The sequence below is a fragment of the Schistocerca gregaria genome, chromosome 2 (assembly GCF_023897955.1).
Source record: "Schistocerca gregaria isolate iqSchGreg1 chromosome 2, iqSchGreg1.2, whole genome shotgun sequence".
NCBI lineage: Eukaryota > Metazoa > Arthropoda > Insecta > Orthoptera > Acrididae > Schistocerca > Schistocerca gregaria.
Window position 1 is genome coordinate 428,895,393 of NC_064921.1, and position 27,769 is coordinate 428,923,161.

Here is a 27,769-nt window from a genome sequence, read left to right on the forward strand (position 1 = left end):
TGATAATAAATAGAGATGGGACCAGCACAATACTGAACTGTTGAAAGACCTACTGAAATCTTTTCTTCCATGCGGATCTTGTCTCACGCAGATGATACGTAAAATTAAAAAAGTTTACTTTCATTCCTTAATGACATAAGAACCATATTTTTGGGTAACTCATGAAGCCATGCTAAGGTTTAAAGAGAGAAAAATGTTGTAATACGAAGTATTTGCTGTGTGAAATGGAGAACGTTCTGTAGAAACCTGACCAAAGAACACCACATGCATCCGACATCCTCAATTGTTTGTTGAATACATTTCAATCTCTGTCGTCCCTTAGCGTATTTGGTCTCTGTGGCTCACTCTAGCGCTATGGAAATTGTTCTCTGATGTCTTAACATATGCCCAATAACCCTATCCTTTCCCTTCCTCACCGTTTCTGTTTAAAAGCTCGTTATTTCGTATTTTATGTGCCCATTTAGTTTTTAGCGTGCTACTGTTCCACCAAATCTCAAATGCTTTCCGGTTTTGATAATAGCACGCTTCTTTCAGCAAAGACTGCTCCCTTTGCCGGTGCTAACCGGCATCTTATAGGTTCATTGCTTCATCCGTCATGCGGTAGTTTATTCTGTGAAGCAGAATGCCATCACGTCTTCTACTGTATTGTTAGTAATTATGGTGTTAAGCTTCTCCCTAATCTCATTTTCGCTGCTCATTCATACTTTCGTCTTTCTTCGGTTCAGTCTCAATAGATACTCTGCGCTTAGAAGACTATCCCATTCCCAGCAATTCTTGCTCTCTTTTCACTGATATCCTGAACTTTAACCAGTTCCTGAGTATTAAAAAGGAGAAGACACTAATGTTCCGTGAAATTGAGAAGTGTTTTCCTTTTTAATATTACTATCTTGTTCTGCGAAGCACCGATGGAAAATTTAGTTAATGCCATTTCTGAATGTTTCTTTTGTTTACTTCGTCGCTTCTACAATATATTTGTAGGAGAATCTATATGCCCTTTTTAATCCGATAACTTCTCTTTTAGTATTCTAGCCTTACTGTTCCCTCTTCGATCTTGTACACATTGCACATTATTCGTTTCTCTCCACGGTGATCTTTTGTTTTTATGCAGGTTAAAAAAAATTGCACCATATGAGATGCTTCATCATTTTCTCTACATCGATAAATCAATAAAAAGACTTCTGATCTGTTTTTAATATTGATTCCATTATCAAGCGTGACATCGGAGCTGCCTCTCTGGCATCTTTACCTGTCCTAAAGTGAAACTGATAGTTACGTCGTACTTCCTCAATACTTCCTCAGTTCCTTTTCCATTCGTATGTACATTATCACAGTCAGCAATATTAGTTTGGATGCATGAGATGTCGACCTGACGGTGCGATATTTCTCGCGTCTGTCTGCCGTTGCTATATTCCGTATTGTGTGGTTGTTATTTCCTCCGATGGCATGTATACAGCCTCATTGTTTCTGCATACTAATTTGAATATTCGTTTGTCTGCCACTTCAACTGTCTTCCATATTAACGACTGCACGAACCCAGAAGCACGGTGAACATAGCACAGCAGCATCTTCTGACCTCTTGGATGCAGCTACCTTTTCACAAAGGTAACACCAGAACGAACGTGGTCGTCACAACGCAAGAGTGGGCGTCGAGGGTAACTGCATCTAAAATAACAGCTGCTGCAGCTATCAGATGTGGGTGCTGACAATAGAAACTCCCCATCGCACCCCTGTCGGATTTAATCATGAGATGGCCGTCAAAAACTGAGCATAAACAAAGCATGAAAACAGGAAATATGTGTACTGAAATTTGAAAAAAGAAGCAAAATGGAAACAGTGAACAGTCTAAGCTCGAGTTATGCAACACAGAGCGAATTACTACAGCGACGGCGTCGTGGCTGTAAGGTCAAGGTGTTGGACTGCAAAGCCGTAGATCCGTGACCTTTTAGAAAACTATGAACTTCCCATCCGCTCACTGACGTAGCTGTTTTCATTCTGTAGTCTTGACAATTTTCATACTCTACATTGATTATATGATTATAGAATATCAGTCATGTTGTAAGAATATATTGCCGTCACAAGTGAATGTGATGAATAGTGACAGTAGGCAAGATACCGTATAGACCTCTCACAGAAATGAAAACAACAAATACATGTGTGTGACCTATGTTACAACAAAAGGAATTCAAGAATTAAAACTTCCATAACGGGGCGCAAGAGTCATAACATGTGGTACTTGTGTAGAACAAATAGGATTATGTATGTCTGCAGGTCCCTTCCTAACGACTCGCTGTTGCAGACAGACATTACACCACGACACAGACACAAATTTGTATACAGTGTGGTCCATTGATCGTGAACGGGCCAAATATCTCACGAAATAAGCGTCAAACGAAAAAACTACAAAGAACGAAACTCGTCTAGCTTGAAGGGGGAAACCAGATGGCGATATGGTTGGCCCGTTAGATGGCGCTGCCGTAGGTCAAACGGATATCAACTGCGTTTTTTTCTAATTGGAGCCCCATTTTTATTACATATTCGTGTCGTACGTAAAGAAATATGAATGTTTTAGTTAGACCACTTTTTTCGCTTTGTGATAGATGGCACTGTAATAGTCCCAAACATATGGCTCACAATTTTAGACGAACAGTTGGAAACAGGTAAATTTTTTAAATTAAAATACAGAAAGTAGGTACGTTTGAACATTTTATTTCGGTTGTTCCAATGTGATGCATGTACGTTTGTGAACTTATCATTTCTGAGAACGCATGTTGTTACAGCGTGATTACCTGTAGGTACCACATTAATGCAATAAATGCTCAAAATGATGTCCGTCAATCTCAGTTCATTTGGCAGTACGTGTAACGACATTCCTCTCAGCAGCGAGTAGTTCGCCTTCCGTAATGTTCGCTCATGCATTGACAATACGCTGACGCATGTTGTCAGGCGTTGTCGGTGCATCACGATAGCAAATATCCTTCAACTTTCCCTATAGAAAGATATCCGGGGGCGTCAGATCCAGTGAACGTGTGGGCCATGGTATGGTGCTACGACGACCAATCCACCTGTCATGAAATATGCTATTCAATACCGCTTCAATCACACGCGAGCTATGCGCTCGACATCCATCATGTTGGAAGTACATCGCCATTCTGTCATGCAGTGAAACATCTTGTAGTAACATCGGTAGAACATTACGTATGAAATCAGCATACATTGCACCATTTAGATTGCCATCGATAAAATGGGGGCCAATTATCCTTCCTTCCATAATGCCCCACCATACATTAACCCGCCAAGGTCGCTGATGTTCCACTTGTCGCAGCCATCGTGGATTTTCCGTTGCCCAATAGTGCATATTGTGCCGGTTTACGTAACCGCTGTTGGTGAATGACGCTTCGTCGTTAAATAGAACGCGTTCAAAAAATGTATCATCGTCCCGTAATGTCTCTTGTGCGCAGGGGCAGAACTGTACATGAAGTTCAAAGTCGTCGCCATGCAATTCCTGGTGCACAGAAATATGGTACGGGCTCAATCGATGTTGATGTAGCATTCTCAACACCGAAGTTTTTATCTTCCCGATTCTCGCTCAATTTATCTGCTACTGATGTGCTGATTAGCCGCGAGAGCAGCTAAAACACCTACTTGGGCATCATCATCTGTTGCAGGTCGAGGTTGACGTTTCACATGTGGCTGAACACTTCCTGTTTCCTTAAATAACGTAACTATCCGGCGAACGGTCCGGACACTTGGATGATGTCGTCCAGGATACCGAGCAGCATACATAGCCCTCACCCGTTGGGGCTTTTGAAAATAATAGCCATACATCAACACGATATCGACATTTTCCGCAATTGGTAAAAGGTCCATGTTAACACGGGTTATGTATCACGAAGCAAATACCGTCCGCACTGGCGGAATGTTACGTGGTACCACGTACTTACACGTTTGTGACTATTACCGCGCCATCTATCACAAAGCGAAAAACGTGGTCCAACTAAAACATTCATATTTCTTTACGCACTACACGAATATGTAATAAAAACGGGGGTTCCTATTTTTAAAAACGCAGTTGATATCCGTTTGACCTATGGCAATGCCATCTAGCTGGCCAACCATAGCGCCATCTGGTTTCCCGCTTCAAGCCAAACGAGTTTCGTTCTTTGTAGTTTTTTCGTTTGATGCTTATTTCGTGAGATATTTGGCCCGGTCACTATCAATGGACCACCCTGTATAGCGAACAAACACGTCAATGACCGGACGGAGAGTTCGTAATTTTGTGAAGAAAAAAATGGATCACCACGTAGATTTGAACACGGATGTGCCCCTGGGCACTCCAACACTTACCACAAAATCACACCGACATGGCTATTGCACTTCGCTCGATGTAGCACATCTTGAACTTCCACCGTTCGCTGATTGTATATTGCTTCTTTTTTATTTACGGTTCAGTACACCTTCTTCCTGTTTTCATCCTTGGTCTGTGTTCGGTACTTGACGGAGTATCCACTGGGCCATCTTACTACTAACTCTGTGTGTCCGGGGGGGGGGGGGGGGGGGTGCGATGGGAAGTTCGCCTTGTGGGGAGCACCGACAGACAGGCGGAGCGCTAGCACTCACGTCGCGGATGAACTCTCGGACGCCGATGCCGTGGTCCCAGACGGCGCCGACGCCGCCGTGGCAGGGCAGGCGCTGCTCGCGCACCGGCTGCGCCGTGCTGCCCTTGAAGAGCGCGTTGGCCAGCACGTGCACCGCGTCGAACACCAGCGCCGTCTCCGTCTGACGCAACGACACCCGTCACAACCACACCATCACACGTCTTACAGGGTGACAATTACCGAACCACATGAAATAAGATCGTCTTAACTTCTGGACAGTTTGCGTCAGAACGTTCAAACTGCACGGACGGCCGCGGGGCATGGAAGTTAGTATGTGCTTGCGCACGCGCCTTGTTGTTGTCGGCCATTTGCACGTGAAAACTTGACGGTGCCTGAACGTATAGCGCTTATGAAAGCCTACTGTGTGAGTAATAACAGCCCAGCTGCGACTCAAAGGAAGTTTGCCATCGAGTTCGTGATTAACACAACCGGTCCAAGTGTGCTAACAATCGTGAACGTAATTCGCAAGTTTCAAAGAACAGGTAGTGTTCGTGATGACAGAGTTGGCAATGTTGATCGTCCAAAAAGGGTGAAAACGCCTGAAAACATCGATAAGACACGCGCTGTGTTTCAAACCATGTGCACAATAGGTGGGAATCAACCGGAATACATTGCGACAAATTGTTGCTGAAGACCTGCATCTCTCCCAACACAAAATTCAAACCCATCAACCATTAATCCCCAAAGCCGTGGAACAGCGGTTGTGTTTCGCCAACACTATTGTCCATAGAATTGACGAACAGGACTTCGATATGAATATGGCTTAGTTTAGCGACGAATCCCACTTTCATTTGAATACGTTCGTCAATAAGCAAATCTGGCGCGTTTGGAGAACTGAGAATCCGCACTTCGCTATCGACAAGTCTCTTCACTCTCAACAGGTGACCGTGTGGTGTCAGTGTCCTGTCACGGGATAATCTGTGCGATATTCCTTGATGACACAGTGATTACCGAACGGTAAGGTTTGGAATATGATTTCATCCCCATTATCCAAAGTGACCCTGATTTCGACAATATGTGGATCACGTAAGACGAAGTTCGACCCCGTCGAAGCAGGAGAGTGTCTTATGTCCTGGAGGAGCACTTTCGGGATCTCATTCTGGCTCTGGGGTACCCAGAAGCCATTGGCATAGGCCTCGATTGGCCGCCAGATTCTCCGGATCTGAACACATGCGTCTCCTTTTTGTGGGCCGATGTTAAGGAACAGGTGTACAGCTATAGCCCCAAAACCATTTCTAAGCTGAAAACAGCCTTTCAGGAGATCATTGATAGCATCAATGTTCCGGCACTTTAGCGGGTCACACAGAATTTCGCTATTCGGCTGCGCATCATCGCCAATGATAGCACACATATCGAACATGTCATAACCTAAATCCGTATATCTGTAATGACGTTTACATGTTGACTAAAGTGTGTGCACGCCGTAGTTCATGACTAATTTAGGTGTTTTTATATATAGTTCAATAATTGTCACCCTGTGCCTGCTACACAGCAACTAATAAAACAATACAAAACAGGCAGTACGTAGAAATAAACATGCTACGCTAGTAACTACACTATCTGGTCGAAAAATATAAAGCTAACCCTTGGGATTAAAAAAGAGCAGAGAATTAGGTTGAAGTGTCTGGCTTTAGCGGACAACCTTGCGATTCTAAGGAATATTAGAGAGAAAGGCAAACTTGCATTTGTAAAGCTACATGAAATCTCACATAAAACTAGGCTACAAATCTCCTACAAGAAAACACAGTATATGGAAAACAAACACGTAGATAATCTCGTTATTACTACTCAATACGGGAAAGTGGCACAAGTTGCCCACTTCATATATCTGGGAGAGATAATCCAGCCATCAGGACTGAACTCAATAGCCAATAAAGATAGAGTCTCCAGACTACAAAAAGCATATAAGCTCACTTGGAATCACTATAATAAGAAATCTCTTTCTGTCAATGCGAAACTAAGGCATTGCAACACAGCAGTCCTACCAGAAGCAGTTTATGCTGCAGAAATTCATGGTCATACGAACATCAGAGAGATTGAAAAGTAGGAAAGAAAAATTCTGAGGAGAATATATGAACCAGTATTTCGTGGAAGAAATTTGGTTGAAGAGGCCAACTAAGAGATATTTACAAAGACACAGAAACAATAACAGACACCATTAGAAAGAGAAGGATGATATTTAATGGCCATATCAGCAGGATGAATAAAAGCAGGCTCACAAGAAAAATCTTCGAGATAGCAAACAAGAGCAAAAACAAGACAAAGTGGGTCACTGAAGCAGAAGAAGACAATAAAGTTCTGGGGGTCACACAAGACGGCATAAACAACAGAGAACAGTTAAGAAACATCATAGAAACACACACTTTAACAAGAACATACGGAGAACAGAAAGGGAAAAAGGTGGTCAGAAGAACGCAAGAGAGAACACATGAACGTATGAAGAGAATGTGGGAAGAACGAAGAAAGAAGAAGAAATCATGACTACTCAAGTTCAATCGCTCTCTCAAAAGGGAATAATTGAAAATAATAATAAAGCTAACCCTGTGTAAACCGCAATTTACTACTAGATGTCACGAAGGGTTGGCCCATCAGCATAAAAGGACGCAAGGAGTATTGTGTTGTCAGCAGAGAAGCAGCAACGACAGAATGGGCCGATCGGGAGATCTCTGTGACTTCTAACGTGGTCCAGTCACTGGATGTCAACTGACATGAGTAACAAATCTTTCTAAAGCTGGCGAAGTCCACTATTGATGATGTGCTTCTGAAGTGGAAACACGAAAGAACAGTCACAGCTGAGCAAGACCAGGTAGACCTCCTACACTGGAAGACAGGTATCATCGACCATTGTGGAAGGTGATTGTAAAAATGGCATGAAATCAGCCGAAGGAATCACTAGTGAGGTGCAAAGTGGTATCAGCCAACCAACCAGCACAATAACTGTGCGCATGGAGTTAAAATAAATCACGTGCAACGGTCGATCAGCTCCTCATAAGCCCAACTTTTCTGTATTCCATGCTAAGAGACGCGTGAGGAGGTGTAAAGAGCGTCGCTACTGCACTCCAGTGGAACACTGGAAGGGAGTAATTTGGAGTGATGAATCACGCTATACCCGGTCTGAAACCGATGGATATCTGCATCACGTGTAGTCACAACAGTGAATTACGGAGGAGGTGACGTTAAGTCGTGGATTGTTTCACGTCGTTCCAGGGTGGTGTGTTTACTGCGCTTACGAAAATTCTAAATACAGAAGGATATGGGCACAGTTTATAAATTTGTCCATAATGCACAAAAGAGGAACATTTCGGAAACGATGACTAATTCTGTCACCATGAAAATTCACCCTGTAATAAAACAGCATCCGTGAGGCAATGGTTTGGGGGGAATAACATTCCTGAAATGGAAATTTTGGAAATTTGTGGTAAGTTCCTATGAGACCAAACTGCTGAAGTCATCGGTCCCTAGGCTTACACACAACTTAGTCTAACTTAAACTACTTTACGCTAAGGACAACACACACACACACACCCATGCCCGGGAGAGGATTCGAACTTCCGAGGTAGGGTAGCCGTGCGAACCGTGGCAAGGCGCCCCTGACCGCACTACAATCTCTGGTTTCGGCTCTTGAGGAAGAATGGGCTACCATTCCTCCAAAGACATTGTCACCTCACTGGGACTGTCTCAACAGATTTCAAGCCGTCAAAAGGTGAAGGGGCCACATCCATATTAGTGTCCCCTAACAACATTCTTGATACCTTTAATCAGGTAATTTATAGTGCCACACTTCGCAAGATCGATCCTTACATGAAAAGGAGCAAGAATTTCAAATTAACTCGTGTCCTGGAAGGTACACAGATTACCGTCATTCTCTCAGTGTTAGTCCAGGATGGCTTTATATTTAACTTACATATAGTTACATAAGTGTTCGTCAATGGAAATGCCCACAATTGGAGGCAGTGTACATGTTGAGCATGTCATTGACTTTATACTCTCTGAATTCATAAAAAAAATACGCCTTCACATATTATAGGCCTTCGGTTTTTTCTCTGAGAGATGGTTTCAAAGAATTAAATTTAAAAAACTCTCATCTTTCGGTTCTGACCATCGTTTCCGGAATATTCCCCTCGCTTGCAAGGCAATAATTTATATGTGTACCATGATCTGAAATCTGAAATGGCACAACATGAAACTCACTTTAATCAAATGATTTTGAGTGAGATATTTTGTAGGATATGTCAGGCTAGAATTGATAGCTACAACTCCGTGATAGTATTGCGTAGTTCAAATGGCTCTAAGCACTATGGGACTCAACATCTGAGGTCATCAGTCCCCTAGAACTTAGAACTACTCAAACTTGACAACTAACCTAAGGACATCACACACATCCATGCCCGAGGCATGGTTCGAACCTGCGACCCTAGCGGTCGCGCGGTTCCGGACTGAAGCGCCTAGAACTGCTCGGCCACGCGGCCGGCTTATTGCGTAGTATTTGTAATATGTCATTGTCATTTTGCGCGGTAAGAAGTTACGACAGGGTATTAGATGTGTTTTTGTTGGAAATGCTGTCGTAATAAATGTGTTTAACGGCAAGACTGACTTTATGAGAGAGTGAGACCTCCCACGATCTACATCGGCTGACGTGGCAACAGTCAAAAAATTCTGACAAAATTGTCGGCGTGAAGGCAAGTCCTTAGGCAATAACGCCGGCCTGCGCTGTAAAGCATAAGGATTGTGGTAGTGGTGGAGGAGGATGTTCCACACTGTCGTCTGGCTTACTCCGTAAAGACAGGCCCCCATCCTGGGGCTGATACCGGGGTCACGGTCAAAGATCTTCTATCTCTATATTGGATATTTCTGGCCACATGTCCCTACAATCTGTTTTGCTCCTTATCATCTCAGGGATTGTTCACAGCAGTTAATTCCCATTTCGCGAAATAATCTTGCATGAGTGCAGATAAATTACATGTGGTCGTAATGAGACGTGACATGAAGAACACGCGTGGCCAGCAAAGAGTGCATCGCGAAGATCGATATCATTAGATGTAAGGGCGTGACGTAATAAAGGATGACGATGTTGGGTTTATGGGACGCTCAACTGCGTTGTTATCAGCGCCCATACAAATCCCCAATCTTTACTCAGTCCAATCTGGCCGCTTTCATGAATGATGATGGAATGATGAGGACAACATAAACACCCAGTCTCAGGGCGGAGAAAATCCCCAACCTGGCCGGGAATCGAACCCGGGCCTCGTGATCCAGAGGCAGCAACAACGGATGTAAAAAAGGAAGGTCTTAACTGTAAAATCTTCAGTCGTACGTCTCTTTCAAATACATATTTTTCTTCTTGTAGAAGTTATTGGTTTTGGGATATTTATCAACCTTCCAGACCTAGCTTCGACTGACAGCTTTGTTCTTTGTTCTATCGACTGAACACAAGCTCATTTGTAAAACCGTGCTAGCTGTCTGACACGCATAGCGGGACCTAAAGTTATGTGGCTACAGCTTGGGCTGTTTGTGTTATGCGTCAAATGTTTACTGTGGTGAACGTCTGTTTTGGATAACATGTCTAAACACTACAAATATAAGCTAATTAACGAGCAAGGAAGCAAGAATGAACAAAATATTGGTTTTCGACTGGTCAGTTTGCGAAACACACGCAAAATTTCATAGTAAAATTTCTAAAATGCTCATATCGAGAGAATTGTACTATGTTCACTAATGTGTGAACGAAGTGACACTGCGACGAACAGACTGTCTCCTACTAGGTAGCCTACATCTCTTTTCCCACACTGCAGCCTCACCCGCAGAGTCTCCGGTCTGATGTGGATGGGCTGCGCCGTGCGCAGGTACTGGAAGTCCTGCATGCTCTTCAGCACGAGCTCGCTGTCCGGCTGGACGAGCCGCAGCGTCGTGATGTTGGCGCCGCTGCGCAGGTAGCGACCCAGGTCCAGCGTGTGCGTGTCCTGCAACAGGGGGACGATCACTAGCATATGGAGGCGAGGTTGACAGTAGTGATAACGGTATAGCAGTCAACAACGTTAATACTACAAGCGCTATCAAACTTGGCTGGGAGCGCAGCAGTCGATAGAATTCTGCCGGCACTGATTTGTGTGAATGTTAATTAACACACAGAATTGTTCACATTAGAATAGGATGGCAGAAATATGAAATTAATAACTGATTTACGTACTCCTTGAGCCGTGAATGTTGACCAGGCGCGTCGCAGAGATGGCATATATCCGCTCCTACCATACCTCCCCCCTTTTCCCTCCTTTCTGAAAATGTATGTTGCACATACAGTACGTATAGAAGATGTAAGAATTTATGAATACGAGAACATTGTTGGCCGAGAAGACGATCGTTTCTAAGCAGCGATATAACCCTGCCTGCAAACTCAAGAGCGAGTAGGTGAGTCAACATTCTCTCCACCGAGCTACGTCACAAGGAGCATCTACAGGCTGATCCACAAAGTTATACTGACCCTACAACAGTGTGTCATTTAAGTCAATGGCGGCGCATTGTGCAGACATATATGTGGGAGTAAATGATAATTAATTGAAACCCTCAGCTGCCGACAGGTATTATTGATATACCTCGAGGAGGACAGCTGAAAATGTGTGCCCCGACCGGGGCTCGAACGCAGGATCTCCTGCGTACATGGCACACACTCTATCCACCTGAGCCGCCTAGGACACAGATGAATAGCGCGACTGCAGGGTTCGAGTCCAGGTCGGAGCACACATTTTCATATGTCCCCATCTACACTCCTGGAAATTGAAATAAGAACACCGTGAATTCATTGTCCCAGGAAGGGGAAACTTTATTGACACATTCCTGGGGTCAGATACATCACATGATCACACTGACAGAACCACAGGCACATAGACACAGGCAACAGAGCATGCACAATGTCGGCACTAGTACAGTGTATATCCACCTTTCGCAGCAATGCAGGCTGCTATTCTCCCATGGAGACGATCGTAGAGATGCTGGATGTAGTCCTGTGAAACGGCTTGCCATGCCATTTCCACCTGGCGCCTCAGTTGGACCAGCGTTCGTGCTGGACGTGCAGACCGCGTGAGACGACACTTCATCCAGTCCCAAACATGCTCAATGGAGGACAGATCCGGAGATCTTGCTGGCCAGGGTAGTAGACTTACACCTTCTAGAGCACGTTGGGTGGCACGGGATACATGCGGACGTGCACTGTCCTGTTGGAACAGCAAGTTCCCTTGCCGATATAGGAATGGTAGAAGATGGGTTCGATGACGGTTTGGATGTACCGTGCACTATTCAGTGTCCCCTCGACGATCACCAGAGGTGTACGGCCAGTGTCCCTAATTTGCTGGGAAGTGGCGGTGCGGTCCCCTACGGCACTGCGTAGGATCCTACGGTCTTGGCGTGCATCCGTGCGTCACTGCGGTCCGGTCCCAGGTCGACGGGCACGTGCACCTCCCGCCGACCACTGGCGACAACATCGATGTAATGTGGAGACCTCACGCCCCACGTGTTGAGCAATTCGGCGGTACGTCCACCCGGCCTCCCACATGCCCACTATACGCCCTCGCTCAAAGTCCGTCAACTGCACATACGCTTCACGTCCACGCTGTCGCGGCATGCTACCAGTGTTAAAGACTGCGATGGAGCTCCGTATGCCACGGGAAACTCGCTGACACTGACGGCGGCGGTGCACAAATGCTGCGCAGCTAGCGCCATTCGACGGCCAACACCGCGGTTCCTGGTGTGTCCGCTGTGCCGTGCGTGTGATCATTGCTTGTACAGCCCTCTCGCAGTGTCCGGAGCAAGTATGGTGGGTCTGACACACCGGTGTCAATGTGTTCTTTTTTCCATTTCCAGGAGTGTAGATATATCAACAACACCTGTGGGCAGCTGAGGGTTTTAATTATCATTTATTCTAAAGAAGCTGCACGGTCATCTATGGTATCTGTTCTTTCGAGAACAGTTACTATCTTCATATGTGAGAGTGTCATTTTTCAGTAAGTGCGTTTCAAACGAAATACAGAAATAAGTAAGAATATAACTATTGCAAGGAACGTACATGAACAGATTTTGCGAAAAGAATAAAATGTGCAGTGCTGCACGGCAAGTTGCTTCTTCGACACTGTGAACGGCAGATGTATCGTTCTTCCGGGGAAGACCTCTCGCCCACCATGAGCGGTGCTCGCTTTTAGTTTACAGTCAGAATATAGCAATAAAAAGAAATAATAGGCTTCATGTCTACATTGACAAGGATGTACTTGAGATTTTCCGTTCCTTAACGACCAACGAGCAGCATAAGCTGTATGTAATTTGCTACATTCCCTCTACGACGTTTGTATCTGACTGCCTACGGAACTCTCTTATCATCATGCAACGACAGTGCTACGAGAAAGGTAAAGCAGGCATGATGTTAAAACTGTGCTAGTAATTGGAGTTAAGTTCGCGCTGTGTTCTGTGTCACACATCCAGTATTGCTTCGAACTGACTGCGAGCTGCAACCGTTAAACTACGCCACCTCGACCACCCACTGCGGCAGCTGCGTGGGTAGCGATGGCGGCGGTGTGATGGAAGGTGTAACGGCTGATGTATATCGGACGCCCACCCGAGCAGAAAAGCAGTCATCAGGAATTACCTCAAGATGGAAACTAGTTGGTTTGCCGAAATACTTACGACGTGGGACAGGTAGACATTCGGAATATCTACAAATGGCTTCGTTTTTTATGTATGATGTCAGAGAAAACATCAGATCGCACATCAAGACGGAGCGATACAATACCATTACACTTACGGCAAGACGTTCACACATTGACACCTGCCTTTATTATGCTTTTTCCTGTCTATCCGGATGAATTAGAAAACAGCTCTGATCATGCTAGAACTAGCAAGCAATTTCATTTCGTACTGCTTCGATCGAAGAGCATAATGTCCAGACTAACTGTTTAGGTGTATTATCCCATAAGGTAAATTCATAGGACAACAAAACTGATAGTATGTAAAATAATCTGCCATTTTTTTCTACACATCGTTGAACCCAACGACAGACAGTTCCAAGTGCATAACATACCGAGCTGAATAGGAGTGTTGTAGAACCATTATTGTGAACCCAACATCTACCAACACAATTTCGGAGGATGTTTAGATATATTTAGGTATTTTAGCGTAAAGGAGCCAGGATCATCGGTGGATGATTACAGATTAATTCAATTTCATTTGAATACCTGTCCCAGTTTACACTCTCCAGTCACGTTAATGTACCTTCTGTCAAAAGCCTGGATAATCATCTTTTGCAAAGCGAGACGTACAGGATGAGAGTGAAATTCTGGAATATATCTGACAGGAATATGGAACCATGTAGGCTCAAGGATCCTGGAACTCGATACAGGATTCATGGCACGAACATCCGGATCAAGGTGGTATCATAAATACTCGATTGGGTTTACATTCAGGGAGTCTGGTGCCCAGGGGAGTCGGTAAACCCATCCTTTTGCTCTTCGAACCACGCACATATGAAGCGAGCTGTGTGACATGTTTCATTGTCCTCCTGATAGATGCCAGCGTGCCGATGAACAATAACCTCGACGTGGGGTTAGATGTTGTCACCAATGATAGATGCATACTTCTGTAGATCGACAATGCCTTCCAGCGATAACGTCGAGATCACCCATGGAATTCCACGAAAATGTTCCCCATATCATACCGCTCCTCCTCTGACCTGTGCCCCCTTGCTCCCAACGTAAACGCCATCGACCGTCTGTCCCACAGCATGAAACGTGATTCATCCGAAAAGGCCACTTGTCGCCAGTCAGTGGACGTCCAGTTGCGGTACTGGCGCGCAAGTTCCAGCATTCGACGCCGATGAACGGCAGTGAAATGGTTCAAATGGCTCTGAGCACTATGGGACTTAACTTCTGAGGTCATCAGTCCCCCAGAACTTAGAACTACTTTAACCTAACTAACCTAAGGACATCACACACATCCATGCCCGAAGCAGGGTTCGAACCTGCGACCGTAGCGGTCACGCGGTTCCAGACTAAAGCGCCTAGAACCGCACGGTCACACCGGCCGGCAACGGCAGCCAACATGGGCGTATGAACGAGGTGCTGCGGAGCCCTATACGCTGCAACGTTCGCTGAACGGTAGTTCAGAAGACGCTGTCCGTAGCTCCTTGGTTCATCTGGGTAGTTGCACGTCTGTTCGCCCGTGCACACCTCCGCAGCCATCGTTCAACCTTGTCATCAACTGTCACCACAGTTCCCTCAGTGAAAGAGCAGTTTTGCCATGTGGGGTTTGTTTTAGCCATAACGGCACGCGAATATTTTTCAAATTAAGCTGGTTCGGAAATGCTTCCGCCCTTGGCCCAACAGTCAATGGTAATACCCGTCTGGACGTCAGATAAATCGCTCCGTTTCCACATTACGACGATGCCGATTCAACTAAGTACCTTGGTGTTAAAATTACAAACAACTTCAGTTGGAAAGACCACATAGATAATATTGTGGGGAAGGTGAGCCAAAGGTTGCGTTTCATTGGCAGGACACTTAGAAGATGCAACACGTCCACTAAAGAGACAGCTTACACTACACTCGTTCGTTCTCTGTTAGAATATTGCTGTGCGGTGTGGGACCCTTACCAGGTGGGATTGACGGAGGACATCGAAAGGGTGCAAAAAAGGGCAGCTCGTCTTGTATTATCACGTAAGAGGGAAGAGAGTGCGGCAGATATGATACGCGAGTTGGGACGGAAGTCATTACAGCAAAGACGTTTTTCGTCGCGGCGAGATCTATTTACGAAATTTCAGTCACCAACTTTCTCTTCCGAATGCGAAAATATTTTGTTGAGCCCAACCTACATAGGTATGAATGATCATCAAAACAAAATAAGAGAAATCAGAGCTCGAACAGAAAGGTTTAGGCATTTGTTTTTCCCGCGCGCTGTTAGGGAGTGGAATAGTAGAGAGATAGTATGATTGTGGTTCGATGAACCCTCTGCCAAGCACTTAAATGTGAATTGCAGAGTATTCATGAAGATGCAGATGTAGATGTAGATGACTGCACTATTTTCCGCGTCCCTTCGACATGCTCCAGTGCAAGTGCTTCCACATGCCGTCTGTGAATGGCTTTTGCATGTTAGCGGTGAACATATGCGGTGGTCACATTAACCTGACTGGACCACAGAGTGAATGTCGACGGTATGCACTGCGAATCCTTTGTGGAAACAATCTTGTTCCATTCACTCTCGGTACTGGCTGTTGACAACAGTATTGACCACTTTACTCTTAACCCTCCAGCCTGCTCGGTTCTGACACGTGCTGTTTTTTCCGCAGCAATGAAGTTTCCAAGGTGAGCGCATTCCGCTTCTGTGAAACATCTCGTCTGTTGAACAAGTGCCCATAATTCTTAAAGTGTGCATATGAGAGCTCACTTTTACTGGCTTTTTCTTTATTGTTTTGGTGTCCCCAAAGTCTGTAAAGGGAATTTAGTTACACCCTGTATGCATACCAAGTTAAGATTTCATGGTTGTATATTCATCACAGCCCGAAGGCTGTTATGGGGCGAAAGCTTACTTTCTCGAATATTTATGTCACTGCGCAAGATGTTAGGCCATTTGGAAAATTGAGCACGAACTCCAAGTTTGTTTGTCATATGCATGCACTCTGTTAATTGTACAGTTCATACCGTTAATACACTACTGGCCATTAAAATTGCTGCACCACGAAGATGACGTGCTACAGACGCGAAATTTAACCGACAGGAAGAAGATGCTGTGATATGCAAATGATTAGCTTTTCAGAGCATTCACACAAGGTTGGCGCCGGTGGCGAAACCTACAACTTGCTGACGTGAGGAAAGTTTACAATCGATTTCTCATACACAAACAACAGTTGACCGGCGTTGCCTTGTGAAACGTTGTTGTGATGCCCATGTTAGGAGGAGAAATGCGTACCATCACGTTTCCGACTTTGATAAAGGTCGGATTGTAACCTATCGCGATTGCGGTTTATCGTATCGCGGAATGCTGCTCGCGTTGGTCGAGATCCAATGGGACCAGGAAGGTAAAGACGGAACGCCGTGTTGGACCTCAACGGCCTCGTATCACTAGCAGTCGAGATGACAGGCATCTTATCCGCATGGCTGTAACGGATCGTGCAGCCACGTCTCGATCCCTGAGTCAACAGAACAGTTCGACGACGTTTGCAGCAACATGGACATCAGCTCGGAGACCATGGCTGCGATTACCCTTGACGCTGCATCACAGACAGGAGGGCCTGCGATGATGTACTCAACGATGAACCTTGGTGCACGAATGGCAAAACGTCATATTTTAGGATGAATCCAGGTTCTGTTTACAGCATCATGATGGTCGCACCCGTGTTTGGCGACATCGCGGTGAACGCACATTGGAAGCGTGTATTCATCATCGCCATACTAGCGTATCACCCGGCGTAATGGTATGGGGTGCCATTGGTTACACGTCTCGGTCACCTCTTGTTCGTACTGACGGCACTTTTAACAGTGGACGTTACATTTCAGATGTGTTACGACCAGTGGCTCTACCCTTCATTCGATCCCTGCGAAACCCTACATTTCAGTAGGATAATGAATGCCCGCATGTTGCACGTCATGTACGGGCCTTCCTGGATACAGAAAATGTTCGACTGCTGCCCTGGCCAGCACATTCTCCAGATCTCTCACCAACTGAAAAAGTCTGTTCAACGGTGGCCGAGCAACTGGCTCGTCACAATACGCCAGTCTCTACTCTTGATGAACTGTGGTATCGTGTTGAAGCTGCATGGGCAGCTGTACCTTTACACGCTATCCATGCTCTGGTTGACTCAAGCTCATGCGTATCAAGGCCGTTATTACGGCCAGAGGTGGTTGTTCTGGGTACTGATTTCTCAGGATCTAAGCACTCAAAATGCGTGAAAATGTAACCACATGTCAGTTCTAGTATAATATATTTTTCCAATAAATACCCATTTATCATCTGCATTTCTTCTTGGTGTCGCAATATTAATGGCCAATAGTGTATACTTTCCGATTATAGCTTTGAATTTTCAAACGCGCTGAAACAGAATTTCTGTTTGTAATTTGAAATGAAATGATCGTATGGCATTATTGGCCCGAAGATTGCGTCTGATGCTTTTCCTACGTTTGATGCAAGTCTTTCTATTTGACGCCACTTTTGGTGGCATGTGCGACGATGGTGGTAAGATGAAATGATAAGGGCAACACAAACAACGAGTACCCAGTGCAGCAATTTTAATGACCGGTAACGTAGTTACACCCTGTATGCATACTAGGTTAAGATTTTTTGATTGAATATTCATCAGAGCCCCTGAACGCTATTGTGGGGCAACAGCTTATTTTCTCGAAATATATATGTCACTGTGCAAAATGTTAGGCCATATCGAAAATTGAGCAAGTTTGTTTGTCAGATGCATGCACACTGTTAGTTGTACAGTTCATACCGTTAATAAGATTTAAGTTACAGCTGGTTCAGGGCCAACGCTTGCACGTCCCTCCAGCAAAACTCCACTTCCGCTGAAATCCTGCACCTCATGGGAATGTGGAAATGGGAATGACAGCTTCACAGAACAAGAAGAAATTAGGATAATTCTCAGTGATGACATCATAGGATAAGAGGAACGGCGACTCACCAGCGAGGTGATGAGGTAGGACTGGTAGACGCCGATGAGCTTGATCTCCTCGGCCTGGCGCATCACCTCTGGCACCGTGTCCGTGTCGCAGTCCAGCACCAGCCGCGTCTCTCCAGACTGCCTGATCTCCTTCAGCAGCGGTCTGCGTGAAGTCAGAGAGTACTGCATCTCTTACTCCTGCGTCTCCTAAAGCATCACTATTACACCTCGCATTGCTATGATTTTAAGGGACTACTACGAGTATATGCTGCGACAGAATTCATGGTATACCTGCTAATATCGTGTCGGACATCATTTTTTCCCGGAGTAGTGCAGCAACTCGATGTGCCATACACTCGACAAGTCGTTGGAAGTCCCCCGCAGAAACACTGAGCCATCCATATTTGCGAAAATGTTGGTGGAACAGGATTTGCTGCACGATCTGAACTCTCGATTATGGCCCATAAATGTTCTGTGGGAGTCATGTCGAGCAGTCTGGATGGTTCAAATGGTTCAAATGCATGTGAGCAGTATGAGACTTAACATCTGAGGTCGTCAGTGCCCTAGAACTTAGAACTACTTAAACCTAACTAACCTAAGGACATCACACACATCCATGCCCGAGGCATGATTCGAACCTGCGACCGTAGCGGTCGCGCGGTTCCAGATCGAAGGGCCTAGAACCGCTCGGCCACTCCGGCCGGCCGGTCTGGGTGGTCAGATCGTTCCCTAGAACTGTCTACAATGTTCTTCAAACCAACTGCGAACAACTTTGCCCCGGTGGCATGGCTCATTGTCGTTAAAAAAATTCTATCGTTATTTGGGTATATAAAGTCCACGAAAGGCTGCAAACGGTCTTCAAGTAGTCGAACATAACCATTTCTAGTCAATGATCCATTGCGTTGTACAAGAGAACCAAGTCTGTTCCATGTAAACACAGCCCACACTAATATGGGGCCACCACCAGCTTGTACAGTGTCTTGTTGACAACTTGGGTCCGACGTTTCGTGGGGTCTGTGCCACACTCGCACACCACCATCAGCTCTTACCAACTGAAATCGGGTCTCATCTGACCAGGCCACGGTTTTCCAGTCGTCTAGGAGCCAATCGGTGTCGTCATGATCCCACGAGAGGCGCTGCAGACAATTTCGTTGTGTTAGCACAGGCACCCATGTCTGTCGTCTGCTGCCATAGCCAATTAACGCCAAATTTCGCCACACTATCCTATCGGATACGTTCGTCGCACGTCTCACATTGATTTCTGCGATTAATTTCTGCAGTGTTGCTTGTCCGTTAGCACTGACAACACCACGCAAACACCGCTGCTCTCGGTCGTTAAATTAATGTCGTCGGACACTGCGTTATCTCCGGCGAGAGGTAACGAGTGAAATTGCTATTCTCGGCACATTCTGGGGATACTGTGGATCTCAGAATACTGAATTCCCTAACAATTTCTGAAATTTAATGTCCCATGAGTCTAGCTCCAACTGTTATTCCGTGTTCGAAGTCTGTTAATTCCCGTCGTGCGTCTATAGTCACGTAGGAAACCTTTTCACAAGAATCGCCTGAGTACAAATTACAGTTCCCCCAATGCACTGGCCTCTTATACTTTATTACGTGATACTGCCGCCATCTGTTTGTGTGTACATTGCTATCCTATGACTTTTGTCACCTTAGTATATTAACATGCCGGTTTACACTGAACCTTGGAGAGAGCGTTTGGCTGCCCTGTGGTTTGCCTTTTTCAGATCGTCAACCTGTTGTCACCAAAAGAGTTAGTCTATATTGTGGAGGTAGATATGAACTTCACGGCCATGGAGAAAATCAGGTTTACTAGGTCTACGAAACTTCCGACTCCCTGTATACGCTTCATTGCAAGCACCCAGTGGAGAAATGACTACAAGGTCAGTACACTCACTCCCCCTACAGACCGCAGAAAAAGGAAGCAAATTGTCTCCGAGGTAGCAACTCACGTCGATGTTCAGACCAACAAATTGAAGAATGCAGCAGCCAAGAAGGCTTCCACACTACTAGCTGTACTGTTCCCCTACGTATAGTAAGCTCATTGTTGATGAACAGATTCACTGTTATTAGAAAACATCCTCACTTTGATTACAACAGTTTTCCTTTAAAAATAAGACTTTACCTCTTTGTATTCACACATTTTGCTTTAAAGGTCGTACACGTAAGTAAACTAATCAATTATTCCTTGTCAGTGTTGTTTACTACCACAGAACATTGTATTCTGGAAACAAAGATACGATCCAAATTACTTGCCTTTTATGAGAAATTATAAATGGATATAAAGTTCGACTGTTATTCATCGGAAAAGAGTTGATGTGAAGAAGTGCGTGTTCGGGAGCTCCGGTAACGAAGGGTATGCACAGGCAGGTTCCACAAGTGGGAATCCACAATCTACGAGTAGCGAGTAGAGAGGTTATTACCGCATTAGGAATATCGAAGGCTACGTTCACCTTGATAGGTGTATATAATGCCTGGGCAGCATGTTCTTAAATAACATCCAGAAAGGCGAAAGCCAAACGAATACGACAGGATCAGAGCAGTCTATTTTGTCCGTGAATAACGTATATGAGGAGTAACTCGTGCTGTCGTTCTGTTATTCCGTAGTGCTGATCACGGAATCTACCCATGCGACGCCCCTCTGGCTTGCTGGTCGAGTAGAACGAGATAGTCAGGGACTGTGCCGTATGTGTTAATGGTGGCCCTCGCCCCAAGGTGACAACCACCCCAGAGAGGACTGATGCAATGGCCGCTAGGCTGTGACTTCTCACCAGCGCCACCCAACACGTGCTTAAAAGATGTGCAAAGGTACCGCCTTCGTTATACGCTTCTTGAATGACTGCATTTTCCTGCCGATATCATTATTAAATACTGTGTAATAAGCAGGGGCCGGATTTGAATAACAAGTCATTTTTTTCTGAACTATAGCATGAATTTTAGAACAATTTATACACAAATCTAGGCATGTTAGTGTCGAAAAATGTATTTTGATTGTGCGTATAAAGTCATATTTCAACAGATTTCAGTAATAGGGCATATTGCGGCTAACTTTTAATATAATAGGTCATATTTCCGTCAACTTTTGCCAGAAATGCATACACCGTTTATCTCGTATCTTATGGGACACACGAATAAGAAAATGAATATGTTGCTCAAGAGACAATATTTAACGTGCTATTATAAAGATAAACAGATAAATTAGTACACAGCTTTAGTTCTCGGGACTGTAGCAGAAAATCGGTGTACCGCAACAGTCGTTTCGCGAAGATAAAACATTGTTGTGCAGAGCCGACAATACGCTCTCAGAGCCAACAAAGGCGGCTTATCATCGCATTCGCACAGGTGTTCCCAGTAACCAGTTTGAATACAGTCTTTGCCTTGTTCAACTTGCCTAAAGCAAAGTGCTCCGACAGCTTGAAGTTGTGAGGATATGTTCGAGAATTTGGAGAGAAGTTTTTTAGTACTGATGGGAAAATATTATTTTGCAAACTGTGTGACGTTAAAGTTAACACAGAAAAGCGCTTTAATGTGCAACAACACTGTAATACCGCTAAACACAGCAGCTGTGTGAAACTAAGTGCTCAAAATAACAGCAGGCAAACGCTGTTATTTGAACGGATATGTCAATCGTCAACTGTGCAATAATTCTGCAAATATTTGTGTGAGATGATGGTGACCTGCAACATCCCATTGGAAAAGCAGAAGAATCCACACTTCAGACGGTTCTTGGAGAAGTACACATTACATCCAGTTCCAGATGAATCTACACTGAGAAAGAACTATTTATTCGTATGCTACAATGATGTGCTCAACAAAATACGAATTACTATTGCTCAGCAAAAGATCTGGCTTTCGACAGATGAAACTATGGATATTAGTGGGCGATATATTGCAAATGTTGTTGATGGTGTTCTAAAAGTTGATGGCCCTGGAGATACACTCCTGGAAATGGAAAAAAGAACACATTGACACCGGTGTGTCAGACCCGTCATACTTGCTCCGGACACTGCGAGAGGGCTGTACAAGCAATGATCACACGCACGGCACAGCCGACACACCAGGAACCGCGGTGTTGGCCGTCGAATGGCGCTAGCTGCGCAGCATTTGTGCACCGCCGCCGTCAGTGTCAGCCAGCTTGCCGTGGCATACGGAGCTCCATCGCAGTCTTTAACACTGGTAGCATGCCGCGACAGCGTGGACGTGAACCGTATGTGCAGTTGACGGACTTTGAGCGAGGGCGTATAGTGGGCATGCGGGAGGCCGGGTGGACGTACCGCCGAATTGCTCAACACGTGGGCGTGAGGCCTCCACAGTACATCGATGTTGTCGCCAGTGGTCGGCGGAAGGTGCACGTGCCCGTCGAACTGGGGCCGGACCGCAGCGACGCACGGATGCACGCCAAGACCGTAGGATCCTACGCAGTGCCGTAGGGGACCGCACCGCCACTTCCCAGCAAATTAGGGACACTGTTGCTCCTGGGGTATCGGCGAGGACCATTCGCAACCGTCTCCATGAAGCTGGGCTACGGTCCCGCACACCGTTAGGCCGTCTTCCGCTCACGCCCCAACATCGTGCAGCCCGCCTCCAGTGGTGTCGCGACAGGCGTGAATGGAGGGACGAATGGAGACGTGTCGTCTTCAGCGATGAGAGTCGTTTCTGCCTTGGTGCCAATGATGGTCGTATGCGTGTTTGGCGCCGTGCAGGTGAGCGCCACAATCAGGACTGCATACGACCGAGGCACACAGGGCCAACACCCGGCATCATGGTGTGCGGAGCGATCTCCTACACTGGTCGTACACCTCTGGTGATCGTCGAGGGGACACTGAATAGTGCACAGTACATCCAAACCGTCATCGAACCCATCGTTCTACCATTCCTAGACCGGCAAGGGAACTTGCTGTTCCAACAGGACAATGCACATCCGCATGTATCCCGTGCCACCCAACGTGCTCTAGAAGGTGCAAGTCAACTACCCTGGCCAGCAAGATCTCCGGATCTGTCCCCCATTGAGCATGTTTGGGACTGGATGAAGCGTCGTCTCACGCGGTCTGCATGTCCAGCACGAACGCTGGTCCAACTGAGGCGCCAGGTGGAAATGGCATGGCAAGCCGTTTCACAGGACTACATCCAGCATCTCTACGATCGTCTCCATGGGAGAATAGCAGCCTGCATTGCTGCGAAAGGTGGATATACACTGTACTAGTGCCGACATTGTGCATGCTCTGTTGCCTGTGTCTATGTGCCTGTGGTTCTGTCAGTATGATCATGTGATGTATCTGACCCCAGGAATGTGTCAATAAAGTTTCCCCTTCCTGGAACAATGAATTCACGGTGTTCTTATTTCAATTTCCAGGAGTGTATGTTCCTACTAACGTGTGAAGGTCTCGATAGAGTAAACAATTCAACGAATGCTATTTTGTTTGACAACTCTCTGAAACTACTGTGGCCAGATGGTGTGAAAAGAAACAACGTTTTGCTGCTTGTAACAGATGGTGCTTCATATATGGCTAAAGCAGCCAAAGGGCTTCAGATTCTCTACCCCAGTATGATGTACGGCACTTGCCTTGCACATGCGTTGCACAGAGTTGCCAAAGAGGTGCGGTCAAATGACTCTGATGTGGACAAATTAATTTCCTGTGGCAAGAAAATCTATGTGGATTCTCCTCTTCGGGTGCAGAAATTCAAGGAACAAGCACCTTCAACGCCCCTCCCACCTAAACCTGTTCTTACACGATGGGGTTCTTGGCTTAATGCAGCTGAGTATTACTGCACCAACTACACCCAAATAAAGACAATCTTCTGTGAGCTTGATAGCGATGAATCAAGTGCTATCAAAATTGTAAAAGAAGTTTTTACAGATACATTGTCTCGAAACTTGGCATACATCAACGCCAATTTTTCAGTGATATCAAAAGCCATCAAACGACTGGAAGCTGTTAATACTCAGCTATATGAGGCCCTGAGTATTGTGCAAATGTGCAGAGTGATTTGGATCGAGCTCGTGGTCATGTGGCTGATAAAGTGAAAACCAAATTGCAAAGGGTTCTTCAACGGAATCCAGGATATTCTACACTGTGAAAAATTAGTGACAGTCTTTCAGGGAATGCCGCAACATTTGAGGATACTGAAACAAAGCTGAACTCCAGTGACCTAGCTGCCTTCAAATACGCTCCAGTGACGTCTTGTGAAGTGGAGAGGAACTTTTCCAGGTACAAAACTATCCTCAGCCTCAACCGTAGATCTCTGACAATGGAAAACCTGAAAATGCACCTTGTGATCCAGTGCAACTTTGCAGATACTGAAGATTGACATACCGTATTAAATAAAGTGAAACGCTTTAAGTACTATGTAGAAATAAAAACATTGTTTTACTGTTTCGATAGATGATCTTTTCACTGTACTTTGTGTTCAGAAAATAAAACATTGAGACATTCAAAAAATAGGTGCAAATTAGCCACAAACCCTACAGAAAGAAAGAACTATACTTACAATATTTTGAGAAGTGAATTTTGTATTACTTTGTGGTGAATAAAAAATTAAATAAACAAACAAGAATGCTTTAAATGAACTTCTATTAAGTCATATTTTATTTTTAAAGTCACATTTATGTAAGTTTTAGGTCATGAATGCTTGCATACTTCACTGTTTTTAGGTAGTTAAGATCTGGGCGCTAGTAATGTGGGGACGTTGTCAAGTGGTGATGTAAGCGTCGTCTCATTGTTGGACTCGGCAGATCATGAAACCCTGTAGATCGTTAAATTTTTTGTCAACATCATCAGGAGTCAAAAAAAATGTTCAAATGTGTGAGAACTCCTAAGGGACCAAACTGCTGAAGTCATCGGTCCCTAGACTTACACACTGCTTAAATTAACTTATGCTAAGAACGCCACACACACACACACTCACACACACATGCCCGAAGGAGGACTCGAACTTCCGGCGTGAGTGGCCGCGCAATCAGTGACATGGCGCCTCTAACCGCGCGGCCAATCCGCGCCACTCATCGGGAGTCATTGTTGTGGTGGAACTCATACGAACACCTTTGATAGTGCATCAACTGCTGTAAAGGAAACTGGTTGAAGAGCCAGCCCAATGATGTCAAAGTGTGGTCGCATGGCTCGCCAATGTGAGTTGGAGGGGCGCCTTGGGACGTACTGTGGCGGTGCTTCTTACCAGTTGATTTGATTCTAACAGGAGAGATAAAACAGCTTAGGTCTAACCTGCCACTGCCCGCACCGAAACTAAGTTTATTGTGCGATATCGCTCCCTATCCTCTAGTAAAGCCAACCAGTGCCCTTAAATAGTGCAAGGAGTCCCTCTACCAGTTTTTTGTTAGACACAATTTCTTCAGGTCTAGTTGTCCCGAAGATTCTGCATCTTTTACTCTCCAATGCCATGCATTCAAAGATTAGGTGTGATGCAGTTTCTTCACCCTCATCACAGATCCTACATTTAGGATCTTCTTCCATTATACTCATTATGTGTAGGTGGTTTTTGAAGTTCCCATGGCTGGTCATCAGTCCAGTCATGAGTTTGGTCTCTTTCCTGTTCAATCCCAGGATTACAGAGCTTCTTTTAAACATGGCTTGGGCATCATTACCATACCATCTTTTTGTTTATGGGCTTCGGTCCAATATCCTACGTGCTGTTTCCTAAGCCAGTTCGGTAGTTCTAATTTGTTCAAAGCCTTGGTGATTGTCAAGACAGGTTCCGGTCCAATAAATGGAGTTGTTGCCACCGTCCTAGCCAATCAACCGCCTTGTTCATTGCCACAGATTCCTGAGTGACCAGGGACTCACACTAGGTACACCCTATTGCTTCCCCCTAGCTCCACCAGAGCCCTGCAACAATCTTAGGTCTTGTTGCAGGAGCTGCCAATGATTTCAGGGCTACCTGGCTGTCTGAATAGATGTAGATGCTACGATCATTGTAGGACCTACTCATATTCTCCTCCACACATGCCCTGATTGCAGTAATTTCGTCTTGGAATACAGTGGCCAGTTTCCCTTGAGAGATGCTGCTCTCCAGTCTTGGCTGCAACCCGTACAACCCTGCCCCAACGCCTTGATCTGTATTCGACCCATCGGTGAACCAAACGCTGTCCCCTGTATGGTGTCAAATTGTTTTCTCCCACTGCTCCCTACTTCCAATTATTATGTTGTAAGGCTTGTCGAAGCAGTTAGGAGTTATTATATAGTCAGCGGGCATTTCCCCAGCCATACCTATATTTACCTCACTCACTATGTTAGTGTGAGATTCTGGATATCCAAATGAGACCCAGTTTTGGCCAGTTTTAAGTCTGTATGCCCCAGCTGCTGCCTCCGTCTTAACCCAAAGGTGAAGTGGAGGCATATCCAGCATGGCTTCCATTCCAGCGGTTGGTGTGCTACTAATTCCGCCAGGTATGGCTAAGCAGGCCAAGCTGTGCACCTTAGCAAGCTCTTTAGCAGCAACCCGCTGTTCTACCTTCTTCCACCACACTACAGCCCCATAGGAAATCCTAGGTCTAACCACTGTGGTGTATATCCAGTGCATACCCCTGGGGCTTAGGCCCCAGTTTTTGCCACATGCCCTCCTAGTACTCACTAAAGTGCTTTTTGCCTTGGAGCAGATATTCTTAGTATGAGGGGTCCAAGTTAGCTTCTCAACCAAGGTTACCCCTAGATATTTCACTGTCCCCTTCAAAAGTAGAGTTTCATCTAAGAGCTTTAGATTCAAACTTGCATGATGAATATGTCTCTTCGTAAATGGCACCACAACAGTCTTCTTAGGATTAACTCTCAGATCCTATTTAATGCACCATTTTTGCACAATGTCCAACCCTCCTGCATTTTGATGGTCACTAAATCCCTATTCTTACCAGTACTCTGCCCTCGTTCTGAGCACTGGCAAGGCGTTCCTTGTAGTCTATGTTCGCTGACAAATATGAGTGATGCTTGATCAAGCTTTCATCGTACTGCCGCGAAGTAGAACACCACGCATTAACCAGTTTTACCTGTTGCACAGAGGAACTACTTCATGCTAGATGCATTCTGAGGCATAGGCAAATGAAATACTTCACGAATCTGCTTAGAAGCGTATCATTTGTTGAGTCTAGGTAGCCATGGTCGTAAAATCTGCGGTGTCATAAAATTTCTTCACGACTTTGGAAACAGATGGCTGTCTCGGGTTAAATACAGATCTGGGCCCAAGGGGAGGCGAGAAAGAGCTTCCGCACTCGCAGGTTCAGAGGTTGGATACAACGAATTGTTAATTGCGTTTTCTTAGGACCAAAGCCGAGCATTGCATATACTGAGACGTCTTCTTGGGCCAGTGGGCTCTCAGCTCAAAATACGACCAGCAATGACAAATTATGGTCAATAACAATGGGGAAACTGACGCCGTAAGAAGTAAAGTGAAATTTTCTGGACTGCGTAGATTATCGCTTGTGCGTCCTTTTCAGTTTGCTTGTAGTCGATCC

At 45.4% G+C, this 27,769-nt stretch overlaps 1 protein-coding gene across 1 annotated transcript in view; it reads right to left on the reverse strand.

Moving 5' to 3' along the window:
* LOC126324320 (glutamate receptor ionotropic, kainate 2-like) overlaps positions 1-27,769 on the reverse strand; it is a 187,764-nt gene that overhangs the window by 78,172 nt on the left and 81,823 nt on the right. Inside the window, exons 6-8 of the mRNA XM_049994949.1 lie at positions 18,310-18,451; positions 10,454-10,615; positions 4,618-4,776 (exon numbers count right to left, since the gene is read on the reverse strand). Of these exons, the coding sequence (XP_049850906.1) occupies positions 4,618-4,776; positions 10,454-10,615; positions 18,310-18,451 (463 nt within the window). The remainder of the gene's footprint in view (positions 1-4,617; positions 4,777-10,453; positions 10,616-18,309; positions 18,452-27,769) is intronic.